The sequence below is a fragment of the Vicugna pacos genome, chromosome 12, assembly GCF_048564905.1.
Source record: "Vicugna pacos chromosome 12, VicPac4, whole genome shotgun sequence".
In the NCBI taxonomy this organism is placed as follows: domain Eukaryota; kingdom Metazoa; phylum Chordata; class Mammalia; order Artiodactyla; family Camelidae; genus Vicugna; species Vicugna pacos.
The window spans coordinates 11,761,034-11,787,176 of NC_132998.1; the positions used below are offsets into that span (position 1 = coordinate 11,761,034).

The following is a 26,143-nucleotide window of genomic DNA, read 5'->3' on the forward strand; positions in this document are numbered from 1 at the left end:
TTTAAAGGCTATGTCCCAGGGAGCGAGGGTGTATCTGCCCTGGTCGGGTTTGTGATCCTGAGACGTCCTCTCTTTGAGGGCCTCGTGACCCTTCGCGATGCCCTAGGGCCTCCGGGCTTCCTAGCGCCGCCCTCGCCCTCTGTCCCTCCGCTGGGTTTCGGAGCCTTGGCGCTGCAGATGCCAGAGGTCAGTTAGGCAGAGCCCGAGGCCACGGCGCCTCCTGGGGGCTGGGAGGACCCGCGGCGCCCTCTAGCGCTGGAGCCTGGCCAGGCCGGGAACTGTCCATTGCCACTCACGGTCCGACGGGGAAGGTGGGAGGCCTGGGAGCGGCCCCTGTGTAGACGAAGTCCGCGCTTTCCGTTTGTTGGCGTTTTTCAAAGTAGGTCTGTGGGAAAAATGTTTTTTGTTAAGCACTTCCTGAAGACCATGCTAGGATCTCAACCTTAATGTCACTTTTCTGAGAGGCTTTCTCTGACCAGAAGGACATACGTTTTCTCCCATCACCCTGTGTATTTTCTTCGTAGCACTTAACCCTTACGTCGTTTATTATACAGTCGTTTCCTTGTTTGGCCGGCATTGACTAGACTGGGAAGCTCCTTCTTGTCTTATTCATTGCTGTACCTCACCCCCAACACTAGGTGTCGTATCGGGCGCCTAGTTGTTGCTCAATAAACACGTTTCAGTAAATTAATTAATGCCCGAGACTGGGAAGGATTCCCAGAAGTGGTACTAAGCTGCTTACAAGATTTAACAGTCCTCTTGACTACATATGAATATTCATCTTCCATGAGGAGTGGTAAAAAGAGCATCCCATTTGAAACCAGGGGATCTAGGTTCAAATCTGAGCCCTACCGTTTCCTTCAGTGTGTGTGTGAGAGTTGTCATTTTAGTTCTGAGTTTACTGCCTCTACAATAATACTTATTTTATGAAGGCTCTTGGAGATCCGAGAAGAAAATGGTTGTGAAGGCTCCCACGTCTGTAAAACGCTTTATGGGTCACAGAGCTTTATATTAGTGTAAGTTGTTTACGATTGTATCACTCATATAGTCAGAGAAAAAGTTCTGTCAGTGGGTGGACCTCTACAAGTGTTAGGTAGATGGGGTGCATGGGATAAAAAGGTGACTAAAATATGAACTTCACCTTCAGGCAATTTCTAAGCCCTCTCAACATAGTCCTCTTTGCCTCTCAAGAATGTTCAGCTCTAGGGGGAGGGTATAGCTCAGTGGTAGAGCACGTGCTTAGCATAGGTTCAATCCCCAGTACCGCCATTAAAATAAGTAAATAAATACACCTAATTACCTCTCCCCCACCCCACCCCACCCGCCAAAAAAAAAAAAAAGTTCAGCTCTAAATTCTAGAACTCTCCTAGAAAGAACAGGACAAGATTAATCAGAGACACCTTTTAGGAAATGGGGAGGAATTTTACCTGGAAGGATGGAGTAGAGAGAAGGCATTTCATGTAGTAAAACAATATGGCACAAACACAGGAATTCATTCACTCCTTCCTCGAATATTTGTTTACTGTTTAGTGGCTCTCCATGCCATTCACCTTAATGTACATACACTAAGTCTTGTTGGTTCTGTCTTCTGTTTCTTCAATCATCCAGCTTCCTTCTCTCTTCTGTGCCACTACCCTAGTCTATATTGCAGCCTCTAATCTAGATTACCAGAGTAGCTTCCTTACTGGTTTCCCTTTCATCTGTTTTGGCCTCCCTCCAACCAGTTCTCCATGCTGTAGCCGGAGAAAGCTTTTGAAGTTGCAAGTCTAAGCTTATCACTCCCTTCTGTAAAATCTTTCAAGTTGCGTCTGACTCCTAGGGTAAAGTTCAGACTCCTTAACCCGACCTACCTTCCCAGCCTCATCTCATATCTCATGGTATCTCTTTCCGCTTAGCTTTCTATGCTAAGAAACACTGGCCTTTCAGTTCTAGGATGGGCCAAACAACTTTATGCCCCTGTGCCTCTGGCTTTTGCACATTTTGTTCTAGGCTTGAACTTTCTTCTTTCCTTCTTCCCTTCATCTTGTCTGTCGGGTTCCAGCTGAAATGATAATAATAGGTAACCTTTATTGAGCAGATGCTATACACCATCATTGTTCTCTGTGCTTTATATGTATTAACTGATTTAATCCTCATTTAAACTTCATAAGGCAGATGCTGTTGTTAGCTCCACTTTATAAATGAGGAAAGTGAGGTTAAATAACCTATTCAAGGTTTGAATCAGGATTTAAACACAGACCGACTGGGCACGTGAATTAGTGCTGCACTGTACCTAAACAGCACGATTACAGGAAACTCTTAACCTCCCAGACTTAGGCTCCCCTGTTAATCATCTTGTAGCTAACCATACTTACCATTCATAATACTTAAATGATCATAATGAGTTAGCTGTGGCGTTATACATTTAACGACTGTCTTCCTTGTGAGAGTCTAAACTCACTGTATTTCCAGTTCCTAGCACAGTGCCTGCCACACAAGCAGTGCTCATTAAATATTTATTAAGTAACAAGTGCCTTACATACTTGAATGTAAGGTAATAGTTTTTTCTGTCAAAATAATTCCTCAGAAAGGAAGTTGCCTTATATTTTGTGTTCTTACAAAGTCTCCCATTATAGGAGACAGACAGTCCTTGCTGTCTGATTTTTTTGATGATTTTTTAATAGAAGATACTTTGTTTTAAATCAAAATGCTATTTAGGGAAGATGTAGCCTGAGATAACCTCAACTGATGCTAATTCTTAAAAAAAAAAATCTATGCTAGTTCTGAAAGCTTATGGAGGTCACTGGATGGAATCACTTAAAGAGAAAAAAAGAGACCAAAAAATTTTAACACTGATTTAGTGACTTATTCTGGGTTGAGGACCTCACGGTTTTAAGTGTTAGATATTGTTGCTAATAAGCCTTTTAAAAAGCAACAGGAAGAGGTTATATTGTGGATATTAGGAATATGCAAGTATAGCATGAATTAAAAAGGAAAAAATAACTGTCCTCAAACAATCTAGATATACGTGAGGATGACACGATCTGCAAATTGGGCAAGCTGACAATAAAATGACGAGCGGGGAAGGTATAGCTCAGTGGTGGAGTGTGTGCTTAGCATGTACAAGGTCCTGGATTCAATCCCTCGTACCTCCACTTAAAAAAAAAAAAAGTTTTCACAGTCCCTCATCAGTTTACTTCGCAAGTTCCCAATTATTAGAGAGGTAGAGTAGGTTTTTATATGTATTACTGGTTATTTGGATTTCTTCTTCTGGAACTTGTCTATTCATACCTTTTGTCTATTGAGTTGTTTATCTTCTTCTTTATTATTACTAGTATTGTTGATTTGTAGGAGTCCTTCACAGACACCCATCTTTTCCTGATGTACACGTATGCTGCAGATTTCTTCTTCCTGTCTCCTTGTCGCTTGTATTTTAACCTTAAGATGTCTCTTCTGTAAGAGTTTTTAATATCTGTTATAGTCAGCTTTATCAAAATTGCCAATTATGACCTCTGATGTTTCATAATGTGATTTAAGAAATTCTGTCTTAAGATCATACAGCTATTCTATATTTTTTTCAGATGATTTGGCGGTGTTGTTATGTTTTGTTTTACAACTTTCGGTCTTTCATTCACCTGGAGTTTATTTTTGCCTATTCCTTTTCTGTCTTCTGAAACTTCTGGGGCTCACCATTTGATTCTTCATGATGTTTCTCTCTAACGAGAAATCTTTGGCATTCTAGGTATCTCCTCCCTGCAAGTGTTTCTCTTCAAAATAACAGAATGGGAATATAAATGAGGCCCCAGGCTTGAAAAAGTAGCTCTTTGAAGGCCTGTAAAGAACAAGCAACTGGAAAAGATGAGGTGAAAGGAATTGTTGGGAGGAGTCTCTGCAGAAAATGATACACAAGGGTGGTACTTCATCCTTCACACCAGCACCCTGAGCCTCCCGGAAGAATTATGCTTGTGGGGAGAAAGAAGAGTGTCTCAGAGGGAAAGGAGGTGTAGACTTGTGACAGGATCCTAATGTCCTACTTTTAAAGTCCTTGCACACCTACTTTCCTATGCTACCTCTCTTCCCTACCTGCCAGCCCTGTGAGCTTATTCTGTCTTGTACTAGAAGATTGTGAAACTGAAGCACATAGACTCAGAAAGAAGTTGTTGGTGAATCTAATGCAGAACCCAGCTCTCCCGACCATGAAACTAGAAGGTTTCAGGCAAGCCCAGCTGAAAGCAGTTTGTGAGAGAAGACTCGTAAAAGAGGAGGTTAGCATTTCCAGAGGAGCAGTCTTCTAAAATTACAAGAAGTAGCCTTTGATTTCTAGTGTAATCGTTGCAGTCATAATCATCATCAAAAAGCCTTTATCAGTACCCACTTGCAATGAGCAATTAAGGTAGACACTAAACTAAATTTAGAATGTATTGCCCATGAACATGGTCTAAGAATTCAGACTCTATGAAAATTAATATAAACAGATGAGCAAAAGACATATCTATATGACAATAAAAAAAGGTAGACCAATCTAGCTACTGTGGACAGTAAACAATTAACATTAAACATGTCAGAAGTCAGTGCAATTCAAGGATAAGAGCATCGCTGGGTGAAGAGATTGGTAATAGGAGTTCCAAGTTCAGGGAAACTTACTGACCAGTGAGGGAGGGCAAGTCTCTTGCCTTCTGACTTCTACTCCCTTCTGGCCTCCACACACGTGCCCCACCCGAAGCTTTCCCTTTTCCAGGCAACGTAACCCTTGCTAAGGCTTAAGATCAGAGGAATTTTTACTTTGTGTTAGTCGTTGGCTCTGAATGAGGGGACCTTTACCCAGCATCAGTAGGAACCACCCTCAGGAGCCACGTTGTGCTGCCTGGCACGTCCACAGCAATTAGAGCAAAAGGACAGAGGTAAGGACGTTCCTGGAGGGAAGTTCTCCCTACCCAGCTTTGGTAGGGTCACCCGCGAGCTCTACCATCAGTCTTGATATTCACTGTCGCACACGACTCATTTTTCTGCCCGCTCTATCTACTGAGCTGCTCCTGGGTTCAGTTTCTGTGGGGAAAAGGAAGCGCCTACCTCCAGGTACTCTCAGTGTAGGCACTTTTGCACCTTCAGCAAGAATTATAAATGGCTTACCTAGTTGAATCAATATTAGAAAGACTTCAAGGATTTTGCAGTTTAATATCCCTCTCATAAAATCACTGTCATAATATCATTGTCAGATGCTCTAATGTAGGAAAATAAAGGATTAATATGTTCACATACACATGCAAATATGTATGTTACCAAATATGCAGGTATTGCTCAGGGGGACGCCATTGGTCCTTTCTCAGGGTCTTTGCATTTGCTTTTCCCTCTGCCTGGAAGTTTTCCCTCAGATTCCTGTGACTTGCTCTCTCACTTCAATCAGATTTACCCTTCAAAAATAAAAAATAAAAAGTAAATTTATCCTTCAAAGTGAGGTCTTGCCTAACCATCCCTTCTGAAATAGTCTCTATCTCCCACCTCTGGCTCTTGTTGCTCCTTACCTAGCTCTTTACATTTATTTTTTTTTCTAGAACTTATCACTCCCTGATATATACTTACCGACTCGTTTATTATTTGTACCCCCAACAGAATGTAAGTTCTCTGAGGGCAGGAACTTTGTAAATCTTTACTTGGCACATAGTAGGTCCTCAATACTGTGTTAAATGAATGAGATGAGATGGAATAACGTGTGTGTGTGTGTGTGTGTCCTTACTCTAATGTTATATGACGACATTAAACAGAAGAGACCAAGATGTCTTTCTAAACTAATCCTATTCAGCTTTAGAAACTAGGTCATCCTGAATCTCTGACCTTACTCCTTAAGAAGACTCCCCACCAACCTCTTTTTCAATCCAGGTGATCCACCCCCTAACTCCAAGGGCCAACTTGTGTCCTTGGCTACTGTTGGTGTTTTGAGACTTGGCTCATAACCCAAGCTAGGTTTCAGACAGAACCCTCCCTGAGAGTTTCTGGAATGATGGGGAAGAAGATATTCAGCCTGCATCTAGCTGGATGGGCGATGATTACATCAGCCCAGAGCACATGGTGGCTATTGTCCCACCGAGCAGGTAGCACTTGTGTCAGAAGAAAACCACGCTGTGACTGAAGTAGAGCCCAGAGTGAGAGTTAGAAAGAAAGACAGGAGGACAGCAGCTTGGTTGATGTCATCTGAGTCCCCAGGTCTAGCCCTGCCCAAAGCCAGCTGTACCATTGGGTTATGTGAATGGTTCAATTCTCTTTGAGCACAACCAGTCTGGATTGGGTTTCTATCACTAGTAATCAAAAAACAAAATAAAAATTATGCCTAATGCACATTTAGCTGTATAATTTACCTACATCCATTTTTACTTGTTTACTGAATGACACCTGCAGGTTTTTAACCTTAAACTTCTGAATATTTTTATAGCTTACAAAATAATCTTGTATATATGTATCACTTAATTTTAACACAAGTATGTGAGGTAGGGTATAGGTTATTCTTTTAGCTGGTTAAACAGAAGCTCAGAGAAGCCAAGCAATTTATCCAACATCACACATAGCAGAGCGAGAACTCCAAGTAGGTCTCTGGCTCTAAATCCAAGTCCTCCTCTATGGCTCTTCAGCTGCTTTCTTAAGTATTTGTTGAGTTTCTTCATAAATTTTTTTTTGCCTCTCTTAACAGATGAGATGCTGTCTTAAAGACAAGACCTTGCTCTTTGCCTTGAGTCTGTGAATCCCTAGGGCAGCCCCATAGAATGAGTGGGGCTCAGAGTAGAGTATTGACTCTCACTGATTGCAAGGTCAGAGTTTGCCAGATCTGCTTTCTTTCGTGAAGGAGCTTGTAATCAGCTGATTGAAATGATGCATATATATTTCAGTGGTGTTTTTTCACCTTTTTTGACTGTTACAGTAAGAAATATATTTTACACCAACCCAGTACACACACACACACACACACACACAACATACACATTATTAACATAAAGTTTTACAAGACAATACCTACTCAGTACTTGTGACATTCCCTGATATTTCCTATTCAATTTTTTAAAAATTCTGATGGAGATACAATAAATTGATTTCATAATCTGATAATGTGTTGAGACCCAATTTGAAAAGCACTATTACAGGTCACATATATGTAAAGTCAAACTCAAGCTAAAGTTCAATGTTTCAAATGTTTATTGGGTAATAATGATGTGCTAGGTGCAGTGAATGATATAAAAATAATGTACAGCTGTCTTTATGAAGCTCACAATCTAGTGGCAGAAATTAGAGAATAAACTCAAATAATTAATGAAAGGAAAAATATGAGCCAAAAAAAAAGCATAAAGATTCAGGAACAGAAGAGGTCACATCCCATGAGAATCAGGAAAGGTTTTAAGGAGTGGGTGGCATTTGAGTTAGGTCTTAAAAAATTAGCAGGATTTCAATACCTGAAGTGCAGATGGAGGTGACAGCAGGAGTCAAGGCACAGGGTCAGGCAAAGGCAGGGTGAGTTAAGGATGTAGAGAGTAAGAAATTCAACTGGAATAAAGGGTTTGCATGGTAGAGAGGTAGAAGATGAGGTAAGAGGAAGGCTGGAACCATGGTGTGAGGAAACCTGAATGTCAGATCAAAGCCTCTTCTGTATTTAAAACTGATATTGTGGGTAAAGCATCCTCCACGTGGCACTTAATTAATGTGAGCTCCTTTCCACTCCTCCTTTACTCTAGGCAGTAGGGAGCCTTTGGAAGTTTCTAAGGGGGGAAGAGAAATGATCTTATTAATCAGGGGGATTTTTTAAAATTGAAGTACAGTCAATTACAATGTGTCAATTTCTGGTGTACAGCACAATGTCCCAGTCATGCATATACATACATATATTCATTTTCATAAAAGGTCATTACAAGATATTGAACAGAGTTCCCTGCACTATACAGAAGAAACTTTTTAAAAATCAATTTTTATTTATAGTGGTTAACATTCACAAATCTCAAACTCCCAAATTTATCCCTTCCCATCCCCTTTCCCTGGTAACCATAAGATTGTTTACTAAGTCTGTTTCTGTTTTGTAGGTGAGTTCACAGTGTCCTTTTTTTCTTTTTTTTTTAGATTCCACATATGAGTGATATATGGTATTTTTCTTTCTCTTTCTGGCTTACTTCACTTAGAGTGATGATCTCTAGGTCCATCCATGTTGCTGCGAATAGCATTATTTTATTCTTTTTTATGGCAGAGTAGTATTCCATTGTATAAATATACCACAACTTCTTTATCCAGTCATCAGATCAGGGGGATTTTGAGGTTGTTGAGGGCAGAGCAATGGAGGCCCAAGCAGGAAGGTGGCAGCTGAAATAGAAGAAGACAACTGACCTTATGCAAATAGGCTCTAGTCATGGGCATTATTTGACGAGAGGGAGGGTGAGGAATTCCTGAGGAATTCCAGTTTTCAAGTCCCAGAAACTACAAAGTGAGGGAAATTATAAGAACAAGATGGTTTGAGTAGAGAGGAGGATAGTCGGAGATACAGCAATGTTGACTTTCCAGCTGAATATCCAGCGACAGAGACAGAAAGGCAGGTGTGGCTCCGGGAGAGAGGCTGCACAGAGTAGCCTCTGGGAATCATCAGCAGGAAGGTGAAATGGTGCTGGGGCTATGATGGGATGCCATCAGCCTTGGAGTCCTCCTTGAGGACACAACGGTGAACGGGACAACGTCCTGACCCTCAACAAGGCTTACAGACAAATAAACAGAAAAAGCAATTCCATGGGATAGTGCTATGGGAAAGGGGGGAAGAGGGTGTCATAGGATTACACAGAAGACACACCTCACTCAGATACTGGGATCACAGAGGGGTTTGTGGAGGAAGGAACATCTGAAGTGAGACATCAGTGGTGAGTAGGAGTTAGCTAGATGGCAGAACAAGAATGTCCCAGCATAGACATGATATGTGAAAAGACAGGGAGTAAGAGAGAACACTGGTGTACTGGGGGGACAAAAAATACAGGGAGCCTCTTATGAGGTTGATACTGTGCGCACTTCAGATAAAGAAATGAGACACAGAGATTTAATAATTTACCAACAGTTTCCCAGTTGGCTTGACCTGGAATCCAGGTCTGTTTTACCCTTAAGAGGCTGTTCTTTTTGTTACTCTGACCTGTCCCATGAATGTCTCTAATGCTGCGTGGGTCTCCAGTATTACTGCACTGGAATTGCAGAGAGATTGTATAGAATTAGATTAGGACTAAGGAGTAACCCTAAGGAATGCCTACATTTAAGGAGTAGGAGGAATAAATGTCCCAGCTGAAGATAGCACAGAAAGATCGATTTGAACAGAAGGACCCAGAAAGCACAGTGTGATGAAAGCCAGTAAGAGGAGTGGTGTCACATTTCAAATATGGAGAAACTTGAAGAGTTAGTAGGTTCTGACTGTATTTGGCTGATGGCAATCTCATTTAGCTAGCAGGAAAGTAATTTCCAGGGTGGATCACAAAAGCTAGAAAAAACAAACAAACAAACAAACAAACAAAACAAGTGTAAAGAATGCAGTGGAGTGCAGACTACTTTTTCAGAGACATTCATTTTGGGTTACAGGAGAAAGTAAGACGGGAAGCCGACTCTGTAATGGAGGTGGTAGGTTTATTAGGAAGTGATCTTGGGACAGACACTACAGGAAGGGAAGGAAGCAAGTCTGTACAGAAGGAATTCAAACTGTGATGCATGATAAAGGCTCAGCCACCCTTTGGAGTTGGGGTTAAAGGGGTGAATCTTTTACTCTCACACAGATCAGTCATTTGATGTGGGCTGCCTGAGAAAGGGGCATGACATGATGGCTAGGGGTAATCTGCCAGCAACACTCCCACTCCTGACAGCGGGGACAGTGAGTCCTTCATTCTCAAAGGGGATCCTGCCTGTGCATTCCAGCGTTTATCACAGGAATAGCTTATGGCTAGCAGAGTCAAGGGAGGAATTTTTTTTGGAGAGATAAGACTCAACTTTGGAAACAGATACATAAATAGAAACATTCATAGCCTAATTATTATTCTTCATTGCCAGACAGCCATAGCATATTAAAAAATGGGATAATGCATTTATGGAACACCTCCTATATATTTGGCCTTTGTCATCACCAGGTGTACAAAGATAAGATAATCACCCCTATTAAGCAGCTCACATTTTAGTAGAAGAAAAAAAGCACAAAATCAAACCCTGTAAGGGGTTGTACTTATCTTCTTTGTGTTTGTATTTGTACCACCTAGCACTCTGCTGGTACATAGTTGATTCTCAATAAATATATACAGAATGAGTTAGTGCTAGAATAGAGTGTTTGGGTAGGAGATGGAGTATAGGGATAAATGCCTGGAGGAGTCAGGGAATGCATCACAGAGGAGGATATTTTAATGGAACCTATAACAATAACAATAACAATAACAATAACAATAACAATAACAATAACAATAACATTAGTTTTCCAGGTAAGGAAGGTGTATGGCTGTTAGCATAACTGACACCACCTTGGGCCCTTATAGTTTCTTCTGTCTTTCCACTGACTCTACCCAGGACTGTACTGGGCAGTGAATCACTTCTCTGTTGCCAAGGGTTTTGTAATTAATAGATATTGTTTAATAATCATTAGGACCAGGTAGCCCCTATGCTCTATTAGTCACCAAACAATGATGATAATCTTCACTGATGTACTCCAGGTGCCAAGACTTGTTCATGAATCTTCACTTAGGAATGCACGTCCTGTTTCCAAGCATGTACCACCATACCCTGGGTTAACTGTAAAATTGTCCCAGCGGCCCCTCAGCGGTGCAGAGTGCAGCTGTGAATGCTTCTGGATCATTGTCCACTTGATCTTGATCCCATCCTGTGAATAAGTTACCCTATAATAAACCAATCTATTGAGTATACGGAGCTGCCGGCTTCATTTTTCATCTCGTTTGTGGGCACTTTGCATTCCCTTGGGTCCTCCAACAGAAGGGAAAGGGTGGGAGGAATTAATTTTAGGCAGTTGTTTCAGGGAAAAACAAAAGCATGAAAAAGAACACTTGAAGAGTGGGTAGGAGGTGAACATGGAAGGATAAGTCTATTTAAATAAGGAGCACACATGATACAGGTACATATTAACATCTATACAGAAATGAGTTGGCTTTTGTGGTAATGTGGAATCTTCAGTGAATTTACATTAATTGGATTTTATAAAAGAGATAATTTTTTTAACTAAAGGTTTGAATGGAAGGGAATTGTTTTCAGTGTACAAGATGGAGGCGTTATGGTATGCTAGTTAGAGTGCTGGTTCTTGGCTCTAACATATTTGTGTTCGGAGCCTGGCTCTATCACTAAATTACTGTGTGTCCTTTGGCAAGTTACTTAACCTCTCTCAGACTCAGGTTTCTAATATGCAAAATAAAGATAATACTCCTGCCACACAAATTTATTGTGAGGATTACTTCATGTTTGTATTGTGTTAAATATGGTGTTTCATACATAATAAGAATTCTATTAATGTTGTCAGTTACTGTCAGTGAGAACTGGAGACCTAGAAGGCAAGGAGTGTGTGTGTTGGGATCAGCTGCTGAGCTAAGGAAACAGCGGGGCTGTGGTCAAGTCTCACTGTGAAATCCATTCCTATTCTGGAATTCCTCCACTAAAATAGGGCCTTTTCCTGCAACAGGTTAGTCCACAGGTGATTTCTTATTTCTTATTTTCTTCTGTTTTCCCAGGAAGGGGGACAATTTGGAGCCCAATCCAATCTAAGACAATTTTGCTTAAGGGAACTTGTCTGCCACTGAACAAGGACAAGAAGGTAGGACACGTTGTAATGAGATGACTTTCAATGCTTGGGGACACCGTGAGGTAAAGAGACCTTTATCTTGGGTAGTGAAGAAGATCTGTAATTCCTCCTACAGAATCTATGGCTGTTCCATGTAGGAATGAGGGTCACTTGCTAGAAGGCTGATATGAATTGATTACTGCTTTTATTTCTTTTCCATTTTAAGGGATTTATTTCTGTCACACTCATTTGCATGTTTTTATGTCACTAAGCAGATTTCCCTTAAAACTACCAGGAAACTTTCTAAAGGCAGCAAGGTCTTCTTCCAGTCTCCTTACCCCACTCCAGTGCCTCTCCTTTCCAGCTTTACCTCTCCAGCTGGCCTACTAAACTATATTTGCCTGAAGCAAATTTTCCTCATTTTTTTTTTTCCAGTTCCTCTCCTCCCACATTGAGAAATCCTGGCTTGTTCTGATTTTGTTTTTCTTTCTTCTTTTGCAGTCTCAGGTGTTTTTTTTTTTCCCCTTTGCCACGAGGCACCAAGTCCTGGGTTGGTATGACTTTGTTGTCCATCTGTGGGTCACTGATTGACCAAGCTGATGCTGGCGGTTCCTTCAGATCCGAAGGGATGGACCAGGTGGCATTTTCGCCCACGCTCCAAGACTCCTTATAATTGCATTGGTGCTGCACGTCCCTATGTGGAAAATACTTTGTGGACTGTCTGGCTTGGGGTTAATTGGTTTCAGTTACGTCTCAGGAGAGCAGAGTCCTAATGTACATGTAGCTCTGTACAAGTGCCCGAACCAGCTTCACTCCAAGAGGAGTGGCATCCTGAAGGAAAGCAATTCCTTTTACTCCACCCCTTTCAACCACTGGCACTCCAGCTGCTGCCAAATGAGACAGAGATGAAATTGGAGAATAAAAGTTTTCAAATGCAATTCATTGTTCATTAATATCCAGGAGTGGCAGATATACAACACTTCTCCTTTCATGGCAGGTCAAAGATGAAATCTGATTATGCTTTGAAAGGTGTGGTTTGCTTCTTGAAATTCCATGCGGTGTCTTTAACGATGTGTTGCCCACAGCAGCCTAAGGTGCCCTTATCTAACCGAGGGAGGCGCACTGGTCTGCATATATAGAGGCAGCAGACGGGAGCTGGCACTTGGAAAAGTCAAACTCAGCCTGCACAATGAAGAAACAGCTTAAGAAGGAGGCAGCTCCACACTGTGAGCTAAGTAAGTAGCCAGCACGTAAGTAAGCAACAATCCAGGGAAGTTGCCCACCTGAGCAGACTTGGAACACCCACAAGAATAGCTCCAGCCATTTTTTTTTTTTCCCTAGTTGCAGCAGAAGTTCCTAAAGGAAAGGTTCTGGTCTGGAGGGACTTCATCAAGCCTTTCTGAAACTCCCCAGATATATTGTAGAGAGTTTCTCAGAGCTAATTTGTCCATTTTCTTTTCTCTCCAGGAGAAATTCTGTATGGAAACCAGCCTGTACCAGATAACTGATGACGCTCGGCCCAGTTTTTTGGGTCCCTGAATTTGTTTTTACTTTGTACTTTATTTGGATTTTCCTTTTTGCAGTTTACTCTCCTTTCTTCCTCTCTTGGACTCTTTTATCAACTAATAAAATTTCCTGCTAGCAGTTTTTACATGAAGAAAGAAGTTGTAAGAGTTTATCCTTTTCCCCTCTAGGCCTATGCCTTGGTTAGATAAGCTTGGTTATCTTTAATGTAAGTTATACAGGGGCTGGGGGGAGGGAGAGCGGGGGTGTCTACGGTTCTAGTAGCTTTAAATGACATTATAGACTATTAGGGTGGTTTGTCACACTACTTTCTCTCCTCTAAAGCGCCACTAGTCTGGTCATCTTCAGAGAGATGACTCTGGGGTGTGAGGTTGAGGCTGGGAATCGTGTGGGATTGCTTCTGGGTTGGGGGAAAATAAAGCTTAGGGGAAGAAGCGAGGCAGCTGGGTAGGAGGGAGGAGAACGATTCATTACTGAGGCTTGGGAGTAGGGCAGCTAATGCAGTCGAACTGGCTGCACTAGCTGATGTTTCGCGGTTCCTCCCATGTGTGGGGTGCTCTTGGTGTGGCAGCAGATACTATGATATGGCTCTGGGGACGAGAAGAAATGGTCTTGCCAAGTGGCTATAGGTTGGAACTTTATCTCGCAGAGCCGTATCTCAGAAGAAATGGTCTTGATTTCCAGTACCTAACGTGAAGCTGCGGCGAAATATAACAGGCTACCAGCAGGGCTGGGAGCCTCCAAATCCACACTGTGAGTTGGACTCGCGCGAACACTAGCTCTGCAGGAGACCGCTCCCGCCCCCGCCGCCGTGGCCCCGCCTCCAGCCTGACCCTGGGTGGGCGGAGCCTCGGGATTCGCCGTCAGCCTGCCGCGTGCGCGGGCCTCTAAGCAGACTATGAGGGATCCAGCCAATAGGAATGTGCGACTGCGTTCCCATCGGCCAATCGTAGAGCGTGTAGGGGTACGCCGGCGTGGCGCTGGCTCCAGAGATATGGACCCGCGGGCGCCAGGGCTGTCTGTCAGGTGGTGGCGGAGCCGGTAAGGTGGGCAGCAGTCCAGGTCAGGGGTCACGCGGGCGACCGGCTTTCCCCGGGTGCCGGGCGGCTCGAGGACAGCCCTGGGAGCAGGCGCCGGGACCAGGATAGGGCACGCGGAGCGCGGAGCGGGGCTGTGACGGGCGGTGCGGGCAGGGAGGGCCTGGGTGCGGGGTCCAGATGGAGCCGCAGTATTCGAAGGAAGACCGAGAGGAGGGCGCTGGGAGCGGGGGGCGGGGAGCCAACGCCAGAGATCGCAGGGAACTCGTCCCTTCCCAGCCACGGCCTAAGAGAAATGGCTGAATCCCCGGCCGGACCTGCCGCCTTGCCGGGCCCGGTGCTGACCCTGCTTCAAGACGGGGAAGAGGCCGACGGGCACAGGGCAAGGTCCCTGAGGCCATTTTCTTATCTGTGGAGCCCTGGCGCCCCCTCTGCTCCCTCGGCCTCCCGCCGCCCCACTTCAACAAAAGAATTCATTTTAGTGCAGTCGACGTCCAAGGAGCGCCTTCGTGTGAAGGGCTGGGGCAGGCCGCTGAGTACTTGTGTGTATATTGGTTTTAGGGTTGTTTGTGCAGCTTCCAAGGTCTAGGTACTTTCGTAGGGGGCATTATTGCACACGGGATGTGAGTGGAGTGGCTGCTCTCCAGCTGTTCCGTTTCATATGTCCCTACTTTAAAAACTATGCTTACTTTTTTGATGTTCCGCCTTTGGATACTTCTTAACTTGGTTTCCCCAAGTCCCCCTCATATATCAGACTATTTCAAAGAGCATCATTAGGGGAGAAGTTGAGGAACCAGGGCTTGAGTTTTCCTGTGTGTAAAATGAAGATATTCTCATGTTGTCCATTGCTTTCTAAGAAGCGTTATAAAGTTAAGGGAATGTAACATCTCTTTAAAGTGAAAAGCAAAAATTACATGGAAGAAGAGGCAAGGGGAGACACGTTTCCAGAAACTTTTGCTGGCCATAATTCTAGTGAATATTGGTGAAACCAGGGGACACTTGTTTCTCCTTTGATTCCTGTGGAGTCTGAACCCTGGCTAGTTTGCACCACTTCTTGGCTTTTTAAACTTTGGAGTAAGTTGCTTAAACTCTTTGTTCTTCTGTTTCCACATATTTAAAATGGGGATTTATATTATCAGTCTTTAAGAGTTGGTGGTGAGTATTAAATGAGTTAATACACTTAAAGTGCTTAGAACAATTCTGGCAGGTAGATGTTTTTGTTATTATTACCTGCATGTGCCTTCTTTTCCGGTAAAGATTCCAGGCTATAAGCAGTCTGACATTATCCTTTGCTCAGAATCCTGTGAGCCTATTGTCAATGAACCCTTAGGCCTGTGTTTTCCATCCACGTCATTAATGTTGATCTTGAGGGTACGGTATAATTACCTGAGACTAGAGGCTTTCTCCTGGTTGTTTATTGGAAGCTTTCTCTATACAGTACTGGGTCTGTCCATGATAGCAGTGTTGGGTTAGTGAAACCTTTGGCTGTTTAGTTGTTCATTGTAGAATATTTCATTGACAGTGTCGACTGAAATAAATGCGCAGCCTAAAAGTTGAGAGTAATGTTTTATTTGACGGGAGGACTCGAGCTGGGATGGCAGCCCCTCTGATGGCTCTGAGGGACTGCTCCGAAGAGGTAGGGGAGGAGCTAGGATATATAGGAGCTTAACAACAAATACCAGGTAGTTGGAACAATAAAAGATTACTTGTTACCTAAAGAAAACCAGGCATCTCAAGTTAAAGTTGTGCTTTTCTGTGTATGGGAGGAAGCAAACATTTGGGCTCATTGAATTAATTCCTTTGACAAGCATCTAGCTATCTAGGGCCATTATTTTGTCCTTTATTATTGTAAGTCTGCTCAGAGTGCACCATTGTAAATGGCTGCAGAGGCTGGGCTACAGGCCTGTCCTCACTGGGGGGGTGGCGGCAGCTGCTGCTGACTTGGTTTCAGCATTTTTTGTTTAGAGATATGTTTGCAGTATTTTTGTTCACAACAGTCTTGTCCTTGGCACAGTTTATTTTGGATGCAGTACCAAAAAGGCCACGATTGCAGTATACTTGGTTTCTCATGTTTCCGGAATGGCTGAGGGACTGGGGTGGGGAATTTCTGGGCAGCCTGGCAGCACTTCTTGTTAATGAATGGGGAAGTCTGACATGAGTCCAATCTTACTCAACTGTTAGGAAATCAGTGGTGATCCCTTGGAATACGCAGAGGTACTAAGCAGCTTCCATTCAGTTTTAATTCAGTGAAGTGAATGTTAGAGGTGAGAGACTCGGATCTATAAAGCAGCATCTCTTCTATTTGATTTTTAGTGCTAAGAGCTTGGGTGGGTGCTGTGGGATCAAAGACATCTTTATTCCCTGCTTCCTCACCATGCACGTAAATAGTGATGTCTGCTGACCGACTTATGCCCTTTCTGTGAGCTTAAAAGTCAGAGGTCAAGTTCTCTTGGTGCTTTCTGAAGGCTCTAGTGGAGGAGGTTTTTGTCTTCCAGTTCTCCCCTTCCAAGAAAGCTGCTGTTTTTATACATAGCATTATTGGGAACTAATCACAAAATGAGAAACTTTGAATTTACAAAAAAGAACATCGCTTACTGCAGCAGTATGCTGGCCAGGTTTGGCTGAAGTACGCATGGTGTAAGTTTAGTTCTTTAGCTTTGGAAAAAGACAGTTTACTACTTGTATAGGGTTGAAAGGTGAATGTTGGCTTGGTGAGAGTGGAGGACAGTGTCTGTGAAACCCCTATTAGGGCTTTAAAAAGGACAGGAAGTGATTCTCTAAAGAGTTGAGTGTTTGAGGCAGAAAGGGAAGTCTTTTACCTTAATATTGTCATCTTTATTATGTGAATCTCTCTGACTTGAATAAAATACTTTGTAAGGCAGGGAGCATTTGAATGTGTGAGGAATTGGAAGACCTAGATCTTTGTTGTCTCACTCTTGTGATGCCTTTTATTCTTTTGCTAGTTGAACAAATGTATATGGAACAATTAACGTTTATTGTCCCCTGGAGACACAAAGAGCCCTCGGCTATCATCAGGAATATCATAGGTATAATAAACCATCTATTATACTATAATACTATATTGAGATCAGAATGGAGTATAAAAAGTTGGCCAGGAATGATAAAAATATATTTATTGTCTAATTCCTCTTGCACTTTAAATTTAAGGTTAGAGTGACTTACATTTTTATGTGTAAGGACTGGTTTCCAGTAAAGACTTAAACTGGGAAATTAGTGTCCTCAGTCTTCGTGCTTATTGCTGGTAGGTCATCTTGTATGTGTTATTTTTGGTTTGGTCCCATTTATCACTAATAATTAAGTGTCTATTAAAATTCCTAGGTAATGAAATGAGGCTATAAATTAATTATTGAAATTTTAACAGATTCCAAAGAGCGGAAGGAGGCATATATGAGGCTGGAGAATCTTGCATGTATTGTCTGTCTTTACATACAATTTTTCTTTGCTTTAAGATAAGAAACATTGAGGAAAATATGTATTTAAAATTGTTGAGGTCATTCTGCACTGGGGGGGCAATATTTGTCATTGGAATGAATAAGCTGAATGTAATCTAATGATAATCATTCTTCGTATTTGCCAGAGAAAAGCTACTTAAGCAAGTATAAGGGCAAAACATTTTTTTCTGAGGCAAGAAGAGAGTATAGACTGATTTACTAGATTGTCTTACTTCAGTGGAAAGGGGTCTGTGAAAATTTCACAGAGCTTGGAGTTGTGTTCCAGGATGGATGTGTCCAGTCAGGAGGCCAGGTTGGTCCGCCAAAGGGAAATGCACTGCTGTAAACTTCTGGTTGGGAGGAAATCAGGGGAAGCTCACACTGTGAGAGTTGGGAGGAACCAACCTATAGTCTCTGAAGTAAGGTTTTAGTGACCCTCTCCTGTCATGGAAGTTTGGAAGCTGGTTAAGCCTCAGAGTGCTGAGCAGAGAAAGTGAAGAGTTCTTATTTAACAGGTATTAATTAGGACCTTCTAATTCTGAAGTCTGGTTGATGAGTGATATTTTTGTGTAAAAGTTCAGTACTTCTGGGCAGGCTGGCCACATTTCTTCCAACTGTTATCATCTTTGACACCCAGGCAACCGGTTTCATTATCAGCTGCACTCTTCCTCCCCGTACCTTACCCCCTCTCTCCTCTTTTTGCTGTCTGGCATTTTCTCATTTTCTTCTTTCTTTATCATTAGATGTTCTCAATGTCAGGTTTTCCTTTCAGCTATGAAACAGATTTTAAAAAGTCCAACTCAGGTGGAAATGTCAAACTTGATGTTGAGTTGAGATTGTGGTTCTTGAGTAGACTAAGCAAAATGCCTCCAATTTTGAGATTATTACTGTGGCATACATAGTCAGTAAAACAAAGACCAGTCTAAGCTGGTATCTTGGTGGCTATTGTGCCGGAGGGGGGGTGCTCTGATGCGTGTTAAGCACATTGAACAATAGCAGCACTGTTTGTACTTTATGAACTGGGCGTGCTTGTGTGACTTTCAGCTTCCCGAAATATTACCCACTTAGGTCGAGAGGATTAGAGATTCAAGGCCTTAAACTAAGGGTGCCGGAGGGGCTTTTCACTTTGTTCTTCTGTCAGAAAGTCAGTGTAATCTGTCTTCAACCTGTCTTTTTTTTTCATTTTATCATTTTGTATCAAATTCATTTTATGAGAGAAAAATAGGATTATTTTTATCCAGATTTAAAAAATAATTCCAAACTTCACATCCTCAATTATAATTTAGAAATTCACATGACTTTTCTAAGCTGTTTCTCTCCCCTCACCCCCAGTGGGAGCAGATTGAGTTTTGGAATTAATTTAGATGAATATCCTGATGAAAAGACTCAGAAAATGGTGCTTCTTTATTGACCTGGAATGGAAAAATGGAGGAAGTAATAATTTCTCATTAAAAAAAAATGGCTGGTAATATTCCTTATTAAAATGCTTAGGGTTCAGACAGTAATTAGCTCTGTTTGAACCATTGAATATTTCACAGTTTTGCTGACTCCTAGTCATCCAGGGGCAGGAGCTCACCTTCATGAAGAACATCTAGTACAATATAGATGTTAGATTAATAGTAATGGTTTAATAGGAATGTCCAGTACTTTAGCCTTAACGTAGACTTTTAGAGAAAAGGGAATTTTAGAAGGATCTGGAAATCTTTTCATTTTCCTCAAGACACACAGAATTTTTTTTTATCACAACTCTATTATTCTGTAATAAACAACCTGGGTATTACTTTTTTTTCTTTCTTTCTTGAGTGTATTACTTTTTAAAGCCTTGACCTGTACAAATGGCAGTTTCTACCTGTCACCAGCATGTTGCTGGCATGGAATGTTGGCTGAGGGAAGCATCAAGGAGAAGAGGGGGCTTTGCCGGTCAGTTTAAAACATTCCTGTTCACATTTATTTCATCGACTGATTCCATGCAAACACTTTTCCAGTTGCCTCTATTAAAGTCCTTTCTCTACTTAATACTGTCTTTGATTTTATTTATATAAGGGAGGGAGGGAGGGAAAAAAAGGAGAAGATTAGAGGACTGTTCAAAAACATTCTTCTTTAAAACTTAAAATTCATTTTAGGGAGACCTTTGCAACACTGAACGCAGGTCTAAAAGGAATGAAATGATTTTGAGTGCCTTTGCTCTCTACAGAAGAATTTTATAAGAAAAAAATTAGGTTAAATTCAAACTTTTCTTAACCATAGAGGGGAAAAGTTTAAGATTATATGTATTTTAATGCTCAATATTTCTTCCTTGGGAGCAATTTTTAAAAGATGTTTGCGCTATCCAAGTTGTTCTTCCAGAGTTCTTGTAAATGCTAAGAGAACACACGGAATTATTAATCAGATGTTGAGAATTTATTATAGCTAGTATGTATTTGGGGGTATAACTTTATATAATTTCAAACTTGTAGAAAAGTTGCAAGAATAATATTGGGAATAAATGCTTCAAGATAACGTGATATGATAGTAGTAAGCAGCAGGTGCCCGGGGGAACATGAAGGAGGAACATTTAACCCAAACTAGGTTGTCAGGGAATGATTTCCTGAGGAGAATTTTTCTAATTCTTTGCATTCAGGTGAAACATCGAAATCACAATTTCAGAGCATGGCTATTCACACACAGTCAAAATAAGTAGGAAGTTAAGTGTAAGGGCATATATACCTGCCAGACAGACAGCTGCAGATCTGTGATTATCCATTACACAAGCTTTATCAGAGAGAGTTCAACTGAAGTGTTCGTTCAGAAACTGAGTGACTGTATGACCTTTACATTAAAAAAAAACAAGTACACGGTAAACTTCTTTAAGTGTAGAATTGTATACAGTGTACATTCAGCGAGAGGTCTTCGTTTTGCCTGACCTCGTTTGTGCCCCCTACTCCTTCTTAGGGACTGCATTACCAGCTTTTGGCACATGCTTTGGATATAGTCTGTATGCATATGTGTGTATTCTCTCTCTCTCTTTTTTTTTCTGCTACACAAATGATAGCATACTGTTCTAGAAGTTGGGTTTTTTACTCGACAGTCTGTATTGGACAATGTTTCCTATCAGTCCGTATAAATCTACCTTGTTTATGATAACTGCATGATGTTCCGGCTGTGCATGTACTAGGTTGTTTTTAGTGTTTTGACATTGCAAGCAGTGCTATGGGAAATATTTTTGCACCTACTGTCTTGTGTGAATGTTTCTTTAGCATGCATTCTTAGAAGTGAAATAACTGGGCTAAAGGATAGTAGACTTCTGACAGGTTAGACAGAAAATGTAATTTAATTAGCATTCTTATCTTGTAAAACAGTTTTACAACTTTGGGTAAAGAATAGAATAAAATAGTTATACTGCATTGAACCAGAAATGCCATTTTTTTTCCTGTTGACTGCTGTTTGATAGGAGGAAACTTAACTGGCTTTAAGAGAAGGTGGCACTTACTGGTTGGAAATGAGCTAGAGTATCAAAGCAGTGTTAACCATAGTTATCAAAGTACCGTTGCATTGATTCTTGTTGCTTGTATCTCAATTTTATCTTTTCCTTAATGTAATTAAATGACTGAAATGACCTGGTGGTATGGTCCTGGAAAGCAAAACTGTCTTCTCATTAACTTACTGCTTCCATATGGGTCTTAAATTTTCACGGAGACGTAAATACTGTGCAGCACGCCAAGCGTAAATGACCCTCCATTCCCTGCCCTAGTTATGTTCTGTGGACACTGCCAGCAGTGGAGCTTACAGTTTGTTGACTAAATGTTTTGATGAGAAGGTTGGAATCTAGAATCTATTTTCTCTCTTCCAAGAATACATTTCTGAGATTTCACAGAGATGACCAGACTGTTTTTGTATTTTATTGGCTCTGTAAGTAATTATTATGGGAATAATCACTTAGAGTACTAATAGTAATAATTGAACATTTTATCTTGAAATATTTCTGTCTAAAATTATTTAACTGTCACCTTTGCAGACTGCAGGCTTGGGAGAAAACACAACTACTATCTCAATTGTTTGCTTCTTTTTTTTCTTTTTGAGTAAAAGTGGATTTATTCAGAGAGATACATCCTCTATAGACAGAGTACGGGCTGTTTTAGAAGGCAAGAGAAAGGCTGTGAGGGATGGGGGTGAGTGTTTAGTTTAAAGTAAAAGTAGATACATACTTCGTAGACTGAGTGCAGTCCACCTCTCTCAGAAGGGAGAGTGGCCTCAATTGTTTGCTTTTTAAGTGTAAGTTTTAAAAGCCTATTTTGGATAGGAGTTTTCCTCAAATGTGTAAAACACTTCTGTGCCTTCTAAAACATGGTATCAATTATCACTACAAAAGTGATCTAATTGAATCAGTTTTTAGTGAGTGGGGCCACCATTAGAAACTTGAGTTATTCTTAATAACAAGATAATATTAATAATGATGTTCATAACAATGATGTTCTCATAGTTGATTGAAGTATAAGGAAGATGCCTCATATCAACTGGCCCAAGACTTTCCTTGTAAGAGCCATACTCCCAGATCTGATTCGTGGTTTCTAATTTATTGTGGGTTATCCTGGCTTCTTAGAATTATATGTAAATTAAAAGCGAAAAGACTGGATGGGGCCAGGAGCTGTGCTGTGATTGGAAGCCAAGTGGCACTGCTACTAAGTGGTCAGATGTGTAAAATCTGTTTAGGTGAGATGTGATTGTAACTGGCTGAAAGGGGGGTAGGGTTTAGTCAATATTATGGTGTCTGTTGGTAAAACCATTTGGTGGCTGAAAATCTGATAGGAAGGAAGGACATGGCTATTGTCCATTAAAATAAAATACTTGATATTGGTGACTACAGAGGTGAAAGATAATGTTTTCCAAATTAGCAAGTCATGGTATATCTTACACCCCAGAAGACAGATAAAACTTAAAACCGTCTTCAGGTCTGAATTCTGTAATTCTGCAAAATAGGTACAGAAAATGTCAATAGGTTATCTTTAAAAAGTGGAGGACTGTTCATATAGGAGCAGTAAAGGTACAAGAATGGAAAAAAACTAAGTAGTAAAAGACAGCTAAGGGGTGGCTTCGCAGCTTTTTCAGTGGGATAGTTATTATTGATATTTAAGGAGGGGTGGCTAACAATTAATATTACTCTACCTTTCCAAAAGATAGCTAAGGGGTGGCTTCGCAGCTTTTTCAGTGGGATAGTTATTATTGAGATTTAAGGAGGGGTGGCTAACAATTAGTATTACTCTACCTTTCCCCTTCTAAATTTGGAATCATCTAAGAAGTAGATTCCTTAATCAGAAGATCAAGATTTTTACAAATCAGCCTTATTGGTGGGGTTGGCTAGAGAATATGTTGTATATCTGTGGCCCAGTGGGCTTACTATAAATATTCTGCCCTTCCCCGAGTCAAACGTAACCCAGAAGGTTGCTGGTTATCTGGGACACCCCCTCACCTCTGCCCCCTGCGGTTTGCTTATTGCTGCGTGGAGAGAAGTGCAGGCCTGCTGCAGACCATGCCTTGTCCTCCCGGTGCCTCAGCTCTCCTTAAGAGTCCACAAGGGGAGGGTCATGGGCATAAGTTTCTTCTCCCAGTGGTTGAAGTGTTGGGGAATGAGGCCTGAAACATAGCTGACGTCTCTCTTCAGGAAATATGACTGGGAAATAGTGGGCCTCTACTGGCAGTGTGCTGGTGGGGTGCTCCCCCTAACCCTTTACAGAAAATTGAAACATGAGTTTAAATTATTAAAGCAAAGAGAGTTATAGATCTCTGTCCTTAAAAATTCATAAAAATGGGAAGAAGTCAGTCTGGTTATAAATATTTGGGTTAATCTGGAGACAAAGGCAGAGACTGGGTGATTGCCAGCAGCCTCTCTGTGGATGCTTATTAAGAAAGCATTTGCTCACTACCCTGAAATACCTTTTGCTTCAGTTTGGTTTTGAAGTCTTGCCAGCGAAAACATGTTAAGACTTTTACATTTTTTATTAAATATCTCATAATTGTACTCTGAAAATTAATTATTTTCAAGGTTATCTAATTCAGTAGGATTATTCTCTTCACATAGTAAGGATTCAGTTATACAGAGTAACAGAATGCTGGATCTGTACTTGTTGGTTTTAGTTTGTTCTTGCTAATTTCTCTCCTTCCCTTTTCTCCTTTTCAGAATCCTATTCTAAGAACTCAGGCACTCCCGTATCCACCATGGTGTTGGGTCCTGAACAGAAGATGCCAGATGGTAATTTATAGCTCTGTGCTTTTGTCTAATTTTTATTTGGAATTAGGTTTAAGCCAGTAACAGAGATTTACCGTATTGTCCTTGTCCAATATTCCAAAAACAAAATTGCCCCCCCCAAATAGTGTCATGAAGACCTGTTCCATTCAGAGGTCACCCCCTGGTGACTTAGGCCATAAATGAGAATGGATTTGCAACCACAGAGACTTGCCTCATTTCTTATTTCCAGTTCTAAAACGAGCCAAGATTAGCTGTGGGTTTGGTTTCTATAGCAGTAATGCTTTTAAGGGAAGTATTATTTGTAGCCCTGGCATTAAACTTCTAGAGTGCTTTGGCTGCTCATGGCACTTCAGATATACATGGAGCAGTAAAATGCTGGGCTAGCACCTTATACCGTGTATTTGAATAGATTTCTTGAGTGCTTTGACTAATCCTTCCTGATTCTAATTTCTTCTTTAGAATTTCCATTCCTTTTCTGGAAATTTCCTTCTGAGTTCAGTGCCACTTAACAGTGAAGTGGGTCAGCTCCTTTTAGAAAGAAAGCTTTCATTTTTCTAATTGGAGGTTGCAAAGTTTTCTTGGAAACAAAGATTAGAGCTCTGTGGTTAAAAATAGCCTTTTGATGGCTACAGCAAACTGGGCTTTGTATCTTTCTGGTGGATTAGCCCTTTTCTCCCAGACCTTCCCCCTCCCTGCATTTAAAATTAAATGCAAAATGCAGGATTTAGGGAAACACTGATGACTAGTCTGAGATGAGCCCTTCTGTCACAAGCTTGATACCTCCTCCCTCCCCCGGCTCTTCACTGCCGGCCTTAGTCAGGAGGCAGAGGGTTCCTGTTGGGTGGTTTCCCTGCAGCTTCAGATTTTAGCCTGAAATGTGGCAGGATTTTGCCACTTCCACATTTTTTGAGAAGCCTGATGGAGGTATAATGTCCAAGGATGATTCTTTCAGTAAGTCCTACCAAATGAGGGGAGCTGGGGAGAGGGATGTGTCCCACTAGACTGACCTATTTCCTGTCTTCTAAGAGTTAGGATTTTAGGTTACCAGGGGGTTTAGTGTGGGAATGTTATATATTAAGCCCTAGACATCAGTGTTTTTAGAAGAAAATGAAATGGTTCTCAAAATTGGCGAGTGGGAATAGAAGAGTGAAAGTAGGGAGAAACCATTGTGAGGTTAGTGTTGAAAACTGATGTAGAGCTCAGTGACCGGGGAAGAAGAGTGAGGGGTGCTTTTTTACCATAAACATTTTTGTATCTCTCAAATTTTAAACCATGTGAATATATTGCCTACTCAAAAATTAGTTTATTAAAAATAAAAATAAAGTACAAAAATTGGGATAGGGTCAGGATGGTCTTGTGCATTTAGGTATTAAAAAGATTTAATTTCAGTATTTCTAAGATTGAGTTGTTAGTGTATTTTGTTCATTTTAATTAATTTCTTCTCAAATCTGTTACTTCAGAAGATGCTTCTGGAGACCATGGGGACTCTGCCAGTCTCAGTGCCATCAATCCTGCCTACAGCAATTCCTCTCTTCCGCGGTCCCCCGGCGGGCACTCGGAGGAGCCCTTCACTACCTACTTTGATGAGAAGATTGCCATTCCTGAGGAGGAGGTCAGTGACAGGTCCTTGGAGGAAAACATTATCTAGGGAAAACCTATGAGTGAAAAATCCGCTGGACAAGTCAAGGTTCACCAACCTCAGACCCAGTTTTGCCAAGCAATCTCTGAAGACCTAATTTTTGTAATCAGAGCAAACAACTGTTAAGGAAACTGAGGGCCCTGGAAACCTGTTGCCAAGTTGTACAAGTGAGCGTTTTTTGATCAAGAGAGTATGAATTTCATGTTCCCTTTTTTATTGTGGCTTTTGTCCCATTTGAGTCGTGGTTGGACACAAAGGTACTGATATTATTGCTCAGGTTTTAGAATGAAAGGCTGTTGGAAAGAGCAGTTAGGGGAAGGGCTCTTATTTGGACAGAGAGGTGGCCACCTTACTGGTAAGAAGTGGATAAGATTGAAATGAAACTGGACACACCCAATATCTGACTTCCTAAATCCTTTTTTCTTATGAAGCTGATATTGTTGATTTACATGTGATAATAAAATAATAGATAAATTAGATCAGCAATTTAGAGGTGATGATTATTTTGATCTCTTTTCCTCTGTTGTATAG

At 41.3% G+C, this 26,143-nt stretch overlaps 1 protein-coding gene across 8 annotated transcripts in view; it reads left to right on the forward strand.

Annotated features, from left to right (window-relative positions):
* The first annotated feature begins 12 nt into the window (after positions 1-12).
* The window catches only part of SLC11A2 (solute carrier family 11 member 2), a 44,403-nt gene continuing 18,272 nt past the window's right edge, over positions 13-26,143 (forward strand). For 3 of the 8 annotated variants that reach the window (XR_012078344.1, XM_031682993.2, XM_072972796.1), the window contains exons 1-5: positions 13-186; positions 11,688-11,770; positions 12,823-12,972; positions 23,905-23,976; positions 25,434-25,585. Coding sequence is in view for 7 of the 8 variants with exons in the window: in XM_031682993.2 (XP_031538853.2) it covers positions 12,927-12,972; positions 23,905-23,976; positions 25,434-25,585 (270 nt within the window). In the remaining variant the exon portion in view is untranslated. Of the gene's footprint in view, positions 187-249; positions 380-11,687; positions 11,771-12,822; positions 12,988-14,163; positions 14,308-23,904; positions 23,977-25,433; positions 25,586-26,143 lie in introns of those variants that run through there. The other 5 variants (XM_031682994.2, XM_072972794.1, XM_072972795.1 and 2 more) reach the window with 5 other exon arrangements.